Source organism: Bos javanicus, chromosome 7 (genome assembly GCF_032452875.1).
Source record: "Bos javanicus breed banteng chromosome 7, ARS-OSU_banteng_1.0, whole genome shotgun sequence".
Lineage (NCBI taxonomy): Eukaryota > Metazoa > Chordata > Mammalia > Artiodactyla > Bovidae > Bos > Bos javanicus.
Genome location: NC_083874.1, coordinates 5,689,370 through 5,699,438, shown reverse-complemented (window position 1 = coordinate 5,699,438; position 10,069 = coordinate 5,689,370). Strand labels below are relative to the sequence as shown.

Sequence of the window (10,069 nt, the reverse complement as noted above, 5' to 3'; positions counted from 1 at the left end):
ATCCTCAAGTTACACCAAGATTTCATGGCTCACGCTGGTCCGTACTTTTTACTAGTCGCTGTATAACCCATGCAAGTGTCTTTTGGGATGACCTCTGGGATCAAAAATTGCGGGTTTTTCATATTTCTCTCGGAAATTTCCGGGAAACACCGACGACAGTAGCTCTGGAGGAGAGGCTGATACCGCACGGAATTCTGGGAAATGTAGTTCTGGTTCCCAGATAGCGAGACATTTCCGGCAGAAGTCGCTGGGCTTGAGGTGAAAGCGAGACAGTTTTCCGCAAACGTCTCCCACGGGCGCACCTGAGGGACGTGGCTCCTTGTCCCCACAAGATTGGCCGGCGGCTTTCCCGGCACGCGCAAACCGCGTTTCCTGGCCCCCCGACATCGCAAGGCCGTCTGGGAGTTGTAGTTCAGGTTCCTGTGGAACTCCGTAGTCCAGCTGCGGCTGGAAGGTCCGAGGCTGTCTGCCGCCTTCGGTGCCTGTTTTGGAGGATGGATCCGGGGCCCGGGGCCAACGGGATGCCGTTGGCTGGCTTAGCCTGGTCGTCGGCCTCGGCGCCCCCGCCGCGGGGATTCAGTGCGGTGAGCGACGTCAGGGGGCCGGGGACGGGAAGGCAGCGGCACTAGGGGCCGGGGGTTGAATGGGGGGCAGCCGCGGCTGCGGCCAGGTGATATCCTGGCTCTGACCAGCGTTCGCGCTGCAGATCTCCTGCACTGTGGAGGGGACGCCCGCCAGCTTCGGCAAGACTTTCGCTCAGAAATCTGGCTACTTCCTGTGCCTCAATCCTTTGGGCAGCCTAGAGGTAGGGAGCTCCCATCCTCGGAACCCCCCGCCCTTCCCACTTCCCCTGTCCATTCGCGGAGCATTATGCCCGGGACACAGTCCCTGCTGCTGAGTGATTCTCGCTGTTTCCCCCCGCGCCGCGACCCCGACCCCGACCCCAGAATCCACAGGAGAACGTGGTGGTCGACATCCAGATCCTAGTGGACAAGAGCCCCCTCCCGCCGGGATTCTCACCAGTCTGCGACCCCCTGGACTCGAGTGAGTCCCACGTCGAAGGCAGGGGTGGGTGTGTGGAGGGGGTGAGGGGCAAGTTCGCTCGTCTCTGCCGGGAAGACCAGGCAGGGAGGGAATGGAAGGACCACAGGCGCGCGATTTTTGAGCCTTGGCCGCCCTCTCGATGCTCTGGGTAATGACGGTGTTGGCTGAGGATTGATCTAGGGCGGGGTGATGAACCCCGCCCTGCGTAAAAATATGTCTCTCTTTAGAGTAAGTGTTCAGTTTGTGCTACCTGTTTTATTCCTGTTGTTACTCCACCTTCTTACACTGTAGCCAAGCTGATCCAGGCGCAGTTCTCTTTTCCATTTCCAGGCTTTTGTACAGGGACTGCTTTCCCAGCTCTCGGCCCTGACTGCTCTGCTTTCTAATCAGGCTCTCCCTGCCTTCCATGCCCTCTCCGTGTCTTGTCATTTGTATTTGACTGTCAGCATATATCTATTGGTGGGTTTCTCTGGTGGCTCAGCAGTAAAGAACCTGCCTGCCAATGCAGGACACGCGGGATCCATCCCTGCATGGGGAAGATCTCCTGGAGGAGGAAATGGCAATCCACTCCAGTATTCTTGCCTGGAGAATCCCATGGACAGGGGAGTGTGGCAGATTGCAAAGAGTTGGACATGACTGGAGTGACTTAGTATGCATATATATGCAATTGACAGCATCTGGGTTGCAAAGTCTAATATATTTACTACCTGGCCCTTTACAGAAAAAGTTTGCCAAGTCCTGTACCGATAGATAAGTGTTGTTTAGTCACTAAATTGTGTCCAACTCTTGGTGACCCTGTGGACTGTAGCCCGTCAGGCTCCTCTGTCCATGGCATTCTCCAGGCAAGAATACTGGAGTAGGTTGTCATTTCCTCCTTCAGGGGATCTTCCCAACACAGGGATCAAACCCGTGTCTCTTATGTCTCCTGCGGGTTCTTTACCACTAATGCCATCTGGGAAAGCCCTTGCACATATATGCATATATGTAAAAGCCATGCTTAGCTCATGAGCCAGACAAGAATAGACTCTGGGTCAGATTTGGCTTATCCATTGTAGTTTGCTGATCTCTGGGTTAGAGGGCTGAGGGCAAGTGAGTTTGGAGGGCCAGCACGGGCACCCGGTGCTATCTGATCCCACAGCTTCCCACCCTCACTGTGGTCCCCATGACCACCCCATGAGTGCTCCTCCATATCACCAAAGATGAGCCTGTCCCAATGGCTCCTAAAAGCGTCATGGATTCTCCTCCTATGACTTTACCATTCATGATAAATGGTACCCTGGAGAGCGATCTCCTGGAGCCATCTTTGGGCCCCTTCCCTGCTTCTTGCCTCTTCTCACCCCCTTGCTCCCCACCCCTCCCCTTCCCAGAGGCCTCCGTGTCCAAGAAGAAACGCATGTGCGTGAAGCTGGTGCCCTTGGGGGCCGCGGACACAGCTGTCTTTGACATCCGACTGAGTGGGAAAACCAAGACAGTCCCTGGATACCTGCGAGTAGGGTACGCCTGCTCCCCCGCCTTCCTTCTTTGCCCTCCCAACTCCCTGCCTGCCCCTCTGGCTCTCAGGGACTCCCATGAGGCCTCACATCCCTCTGCCACCTCTCTGTGCCTCAGTTTCCACATGTTAAGATGGGGACAGTTGTACTGGGATCTCACTGGGCAGTGGTGAGGAGCTGGTGTGTCTGAAGTGCCCGATACGGTGGCTGAACCCAGCAGGATTAGTTAGGATGTTGCTGATGGTGTGGGCTGAGACGTGAGGTCACCAGAGCCTGTCTTCCCGCTGGCAGCTGTTCTCATCCCTGGCTGCACATCAGGCCAGAGCCCCTTCTCTCTCTTCTTCCTCCCCTAGGGACATGGGGGGCTTTGCCATTTGGTGCAGGAAGGCCAAGGCCCCTCGGCCAGTGCCCAAGCCCCGAGCTCTTAGCCGAGACGTGAGGGATCTCTCCCTGGACTCGCCGGGCCAGCCGAGGTGAGTCCTCCAGCTATGGGGCTGGGGTGGGGGTGGGGTCAGCATCAGGTCGCCGACCTGGGCTGTCCTGCCTCCATCAGCAAAGGTGGCTTCCCGGAGCGGACACTATCCAGACTGGGCTCTCGGGCTTCTACCCTGCGGAGGAACGACTCCATCTATGAGGCCTCCAACCTCTATGGCATCTCAGGTGAGAGCAGAGTGGGGAGATTGACACCCTGGGGTGGGGGTGGGGGGGTAAGACTGGTCCGAGGTTGTACCCCCAGGTAGAGGCCAGGGCAGGGTTGGACCAGCCCTGGGCTTGCCCTGTTCTGTCAAGACTGGGAAGAGCCGAGACCTCTAGGCTGGGCTTCTTGGGTTGGGGTGGACAACAGGCAGGCTTCAAGTCTCCTCAGCCTCAGCTCCATCCCTCTCACCCACTTTCCTCAGCCATGGATGGGGTTCCCTTCACGCTGCACCCCCGATTCGAGGGCAAGAGCTGTGGTCCCCTGGTGAGTCCAGGTCCTGGGGAGTCTGGGTCTGCCCCCACCCCTTGAGTTTTTAGGCACCACGATGCAGGATGTATCAGCGTGTGTATCCAGCACAGAGGGGAGTTCCTGGGTGGGAAGAGGCTGGAGGCCAAGGGGTGGGGGTGGGAGGGTCTCCTTCTGGAATGAGGGGTTCAGGAGGGGCAGCTGGATGCTGGGGGGCGAGAGGCAGTGGCAGGAAGGGGAAATGATGTTCAGGCAAATATTGAGGGGGCCCTTCATGAAGATGAGGGAACAAGGGTTCCAGGTTGGGGTCCCTGTCCCAGACTGACCTGCCCTTGCCTGCCAGGCCTTCTCTGCCTTTGCTGATCTGACCATCAAATCGCTGGCGGACATTGAGGCGGAGGTGGGTGTGGGATTAGGGAGGGGGTGGAGTTGCGGGGATGCAGGCCACTTCCTCTCCCCTGGGCCCCCCTTCTGTCCCAGCTGTAACCCACCTTGAGGGCTGCAGATCCCTCATGCCCCACACCCTACCATTCCTCTGGCGCCCCCCAGTGGCTGCTCTCTCACTTTGTACTCTCCCTTCACCCAACTCCTCACCCGCCAGTACAACTACGGCTTCGTGGTGGAGAAGACGGCAGCTGCCCGCCTGCCTCCAAGCGTCTCTTAGCCCTTCAGCAGTCCCAGGGAGGAGTCGCCACACCTGACACTGCCCGCCACCCTCCTGGCACCCCCCACCCCGCTGACTGGCAGCTGCCCAGCCCATTCCACCTTGGGACCTTTAGCAGCGCAAGGCATGCTGGACCCTCGGCCACTTGGAGGAGCTGCAGCCTGGAGGAGGGAGCATGACCGGTTCGCCCTGTGATGGGTTCCCGGGCCCTAATGGATAGGGGTGGGGGCTGGACAGAAACCAGTGCCTTCAAGTCATTTGTGTCAAAACTCTCTGGTGCCTGGAGGCCATGCGGGTGTCCTGGTAATAAACACCACGCTGTCCAGAGGTTATCTATAATCTCCATCCTGACTGTGTGTCTCTGTGTCTCGCGGGAGCTGGGGTGGACGCACGCTGAGCAAGTGGGTGAAAACCTGGAGGGGAGGGGGCGCTGCTGCCGCTCCCATTCTACAGGGAGAAACAGGCTCCGTGATTCTGGACCACATCAGGTCCCGCCCCTCCATCGTTGCACCCAACCGTAATAATAGTAACAGCTACGGTTTGTACTGTGAGGACCTTCTCCCTAGTATCTGGTGCGTAGTACCTCATTTAGTCCTCCCCAGCCCAGTGGGAAGTCCTGGTTTTGTGGCCATTTCACAGATAGTGAAACTGAGGCACGAGGTGGCTAAATTCAGAGCTGGGATTCGAACCCAGAGCCTGCTTTCTTAACTATCAAACTGTACTGCTGTCTGTATCTCTTTTCCTCTATCGTGTGGTGGACACAAACCATGAATTCTCATGAATCATGATAGTTATCGTGTATAAAGTGGAGGGAACCCTGAATTGGGAAATACTGGTGCCTCCAGGGGACACGGGTAGGTTCCTCTAAGCCTCTGGTCACATGTTTCTCAAGTCATCAATACATAACCTGTGTGTTTTGAGACACCTTGTTTAACACGCAGCTGATTAATGGTGACCTCACAGCCACTAGTCCTCTAACTCATGTCTGAGCAAAATCATGCCTGACACTTGTGATCCCCTGGACTGTATCCCACTAGGCTCCTCTGTCCATGGGATTTCCCAGGTAAGAATACTGGAGTGGGTTGCCATTTCCTTCTCCAGGGAATCTTCAAGACCCAGGGACTGAACCCAGGTCTCCTGCAGTGCAGGCAGATTCTTTACTAACTGATACACCAGGAAGCCCAAACAAAGCTCATCTAACAGTATATTCTCCTGGAGGCACATCCCAGCCTTCTTGCACTTGCGGACACTAGATAGCTCTTCAGCACCACACTTGGGAACCTTTTCGAACAGCAAAAATCACCAATGAAAAAGCACAAAAATGAAAAATGTCCCACTAGCTAGACCTCAAGAATGATGCCTGTGAGCTAGAACAGGAAGGCAGAGCATCGGCTTGTCCCACCACAGCTGCAAACATGTACCTCTGGGGACTCAAATTTTTCCCTGCACTGGGAATTCCCTGGTGGTCCAGTGGTTAAGACACAGCGTTTTCACTGCAGTAGCCACGTTCAATGCCTGATTGGGGAACTAAGATCCAGCAAGACATGTAGCATGGCCAAAAAAAATTTTTTTTCCCTTCACTGTGTATGTCTTTCAGTGACCACTAAAGCACTGCGAGTGTTAATTTGGGAGTCACAGATTTGAGCCAGTAGGAGGACTGGCAAATATAGACTCAAAATTAGACAAATATAGACAAAAATTAATGAAAGTCAATTATTTCTGTTAAGAACATAGGCGATGATGGCTCAGATGGTAAAGAATTTGCCTGCAATGCAGGAGACCCAGAGTCATTTCGTTCCCTGGGTCGGGAAGATTTCCTGGAGAAGGGAATAGCTATTCACTCCAGTTTTTTTTGCCTGGAGAATTCCACAGACAGAGGAGCCTGGCAGGAAAGGGAGACTGCAAAATGTACCCCTCCCCCACACATGTCAGCTGCCTTGGGAAAGTTAGGCCCCTGGTGCTAAGATATCTCCTGGAATCTCCCTGTTCTGGGCACAGCCGGCACCTGCCAGACCCACCCAGGCTGCTGTGGCGCCAGCCATGGAATCTGATCCACCTAGGAAGCAAAGGCTGTTTGTTCTCCCTGGTTGGGATCTTGGCCATCCTGAAACCAGCCCCAGATCACTTTCCAGGGCATCTGTGTGTGACCAGGGGCCCCCGGATAACCTGGGCTGGCCTTGGGTCCAGGTGGACCAATCATCGTGGCCAGTCACTGACTCTGCAAAATCGCAACTCTCTGAACCCCACAGGGCCTGGCGACAGACAGCCTCACAAAGGGACCAGAGGATCCCAATGGAGCCTGTCCCCCGGCTCCACAACTCCTGACTTGGGCCACATTGATCAACACTCTGACTGAGCTTATATCATCTTGGGCTACAGGGGGAGGGGGCTTCTTGGTGGCTCAGGCAGTAAAGTATCCACCTGCAATGCAGGAGACCTGGGTTCAGTCCCTGGGTTGGGAAGATCCCCTGGAGAAGGAAATGGTAACACATTCCAGGATTCTTGCCTGGAGAATCCCATGGACAGAGGAGCCTGGTGGGCTACAGTCCATAGGGTCACAAAGAATTGGACATGACTAAGCAGCTATGCACACACAGGAGAGGGGAAAGAAGAGCTTTATCCTTTTGCCTTTTGCTCTCTCCTGGGCGCTGAGAGCTGGGTATTGCAGGGACCTGAGTACTGAGAGAGAGATTTCTGAAGACATGCGGTCACAGCTCCAGTGCTCACTAGCTGGTCACCCTGAGCAATGGCTTAATCTCTCTATACCTCAGTTTGTCTATCTATACGATGGGCATCTCACTGGTCCTCACCTCAAAGGGTAGTTCTGAGGGGGAATTTTTGTGGGGGCATGTCTCTCCATTGTCCATGTTGACTATTGTAAAAATGCTTCCTGGCTCTGAAAGTCCTTCTCTGCCGGAAGGTTTCTGCAGCCCGAAGTCCATGCAGAGTGGATGGCCTCTGCTAGTGGAAAACCCCACACTATGAAAGTGAAAGTGTTAGCCCTCAGTCATGCCTGACTCTTTGCAACCCCATGGACTGTAGCCCACGAGTCTCCTCTGTCTGTGGGATTCTCCAGGCAAGAATCCTGGAGTGGGTTGCCATTCCCTTCCCCGGGGATCTTCCCAACCCAGGGATCGAACCCAGGTCTCCCACACTGCAGGCAGATTCTTTACCATCTGAGCCACCAGGGAAGCCCAAACCCCACAGTTGTATTTAAATGTTTCAGAGGCCGGCTGTGGTCCCTGCTTCCCTCCCCACCCCCAAATCAGAGCATTGATCTGTGCCAAACCTGAGCATCCCCTTTGGCCCCCTCCCTGCCAAATCCCACAAGGCTTCTATCCCATCATTCATTCTGCCTGTTCTTTTTAAAAACTATTTGAATTTATATATTTGGCTGAGCCAGGTCTTAATTTTGGCATTTGAACTCTTACTTGTGGCATGTCGGATCTAGTTCCCTGACCATGGATTGAACCCAGACCTCCTACATTGGGAGCATGGAGTCTTAGCCAGGGGACCACCAGGAAGTCCCTAGATTTACTCCTAACCAATGGAATACAGTAAGGGTTCTGGGACTTCACTTTTGTAACTAAGTTTAAAATACAAGACTTTCATCTTGTTGCAGGCTCTCTTGCTGTCTTTGATGATACATGCTGCTCTATAAAGAGACCCACATGTCACGGAACTGAGGGCAGCCTCTGGCCAACAGCCATCAAGGAACCTAGGGCCTCAGTTCCACAGCTCATAGGGAATTGAATCCTGCCAACAACACAAAGTGAGCTTCAAAGCAGATATTACCCTGGTTGAATCTTGATCACAGTGTGGAGGGGAGGACTCAGGAGAGCCATGCCCAGATTCCTGACCCACAGAAACTGTTAGATAAGAAATGTGTTGTTTTGAGCTGCTGATGTTTAGGGATAATTTGTTATGCAGCAATAAATAACTGATACAAATGACAAGTATATTTAAATCAGGGAAAGAGAGTGTGCTGGGTTTTAAGGGAACATTTTTGTCATTCCTGCTCCATTTGTCCTCATAAACTCAGCTGGCATCTCAGGTGGTCTTCTGAGTCTGAGGCTCTATGTGCCTCGTACCTAGAAACATCCTGAAGATGGGAGACTCATGAAGTCTTTTCAAAATTTTTATTTCACCAAAATATGTTTTAAAGGGTTTGAATAAAGTATTCTCTGATGGGAATGGGCCCCTTGTTGCTCTGAGCAATTTCCCTGAAGGTGGCATCTGGCCTTCTGTTCTAAACGTCATCATTCCAAAGGAAGCAAGAAATAAAGGAGAGAGAGGGGCTTCCCTTGTGGTCCAGTGGCTAAGACTCTGCACTCAGGGATCTGGGTTCAATCCCTAGTCAGGGAACTAGATCCCACATGCCACAACTCAGACCTGGTGAAGACAAATAATTTTATTTTTTTTTAAAGTAAAGGAGAGAGACCAGGGATTGTATTGAGTCGACAACAGTGGTGACCCTTGTGGGAGTTAGGCAAGGTGTTGGCACTTGGCGGGCATCCAAAAATTAATAGTTCTTCTCAATCACAAATAGCAGAGTTAAGTGCTTTCAATATCCCATTTATGCCTGCTGTTGCAAAAGTGCCTTGAAGCTTGAACAGATGCTATCTATACCTCCATCCCCTCCACAGTAGTCTCTATGTGATGAAGGCCACTCACAGTAAATCCCTGTGGCCCTGCCTGGGGCCTCCTGTGGTCACAGGTGCATGTCTAGCTGGTACACAGGGACGGCCAGGAACGTGAGGGGTCAGCCCCGCAGGAACAGATCTCAGCTAATGCTGGATGGTGATGAGAGGATAAATACCCCAGCCCCTTGCCCCTGGAGTGGGACCAATTGCCGTGTGTGTTCTATGCATCTCCCTGGGGTCCCCAGTGGGATGGAGTCCCAATTGCCCTCAGGGCCATCTGCTCATTGGTGCCCACTGCAGGGCTCTAGGGCTTCTGGGGGACGTTGTTGTTTAGTCACTAAGTTGTGTCCAAACTCTTTGCAACCCCATGGACTGAGGCCTGCCAGCTTCCTCTGTCTATGGGATTTCCCAGGCAAGAATACTGGAGTGGGTTGCTGTTTCCTTCCCCAGGGGATCTTCCAGACTCAGAGATTGAACCCCGGTTTCCTGCACCGGCAGTTGGACTCTGTCACTTCCCAGATAAACCACATCTCAGCAATCGTGTCAGTCTTTGGTTCTGATGACCCCAAACCAAGGCCACATCTTTGACAGATGTTGTCTACATCTTAAAGTGCGCCAGACTGCTAATAGTGACTTGCGTTGGGGAGGAGCCACTGACACCCTTTCTGATTTGGTCCTCACAGCGGTGCTATGCAGGAGCCGGGGGAATTTGCCTGATTTTTAAAAATGTATTTGTTTATTTGGCTGCATCCAGTCTTAACTGCCATACTTGGGCTCTCCTGCTTTAACGTGAGGGCCCCGGAATGAGCAGGCTCAGTAATTGTCGCGCAAAGGGCTTTGTCGTTCTGTGGCGTGTGGGGTCTTAGTTCCCCGGCCAGGGATTGAACCCTCATCCCCTGCGTTGCAAGGCAGATGCTCAACCGCTGGACCACCAGGGCAGTCTCTGGTCCAATTTTTATAAAGAAAGAAACTGAGGTAGAGGTCGCATGACCGCTCCCTAAGCCAGGTCTGCACCAGCTGGCTCCTGGAACACCAGACTTTCACCATTTAAAAATGTGCAGCTCAGTGTCAGTTCGTGCATGGACCGCCTGTATCTAGTTCCAGAACATTCCCATCACCCCAAAGGAGACCTCGTCCCTATTAGCCATCACTCTCCAGTCCCCACCCAGCCGCTGGCAACCACTAATCTACACTGTCATCGATTCGCCTGTTCAGGACATTTCATATAAGTGGGATCATACACCACGTGGCCTTCCGTGTCTGGCTTCCTTCAGCCTGACGTTCT

At 53.5% G+C, this 10,069-nt stretch overlaps 1 protein-coding gene across 1 annotated transcript; it reads left to right on the top strand.

Moving 5' to 3' along the window:
* Positions 1-266: 266 nt before the first annotated feature.
* On the top strand, positions 267-4,486 carry MVB12A (multivesicular body subunit 12A). Its single transcript, XM_061421639.1, has 9 exons — positions 267-584; positions 707-805; positions 948-1,044; positions 2,412-2,538; positions 2,888-3,007; positions 3,088-3,194; positions 3,434-3,495; positions 3,821-3,877; positions 4,079-4,486. The coding sequence occupies exons 1-9, from the start codon at positions 495-497 to the stop codon at positions 4,139-4,141; spliced, it is 822 nt and encodes a 273-aa protein (XP_061277623.1). The 5' UTR covers positions 267-494; the 3' UTR covers positions 4,142-4,486.
* The last annotated feature ends 5,583 nt before the right edge of the window (positions 4,487-10,069 follow it).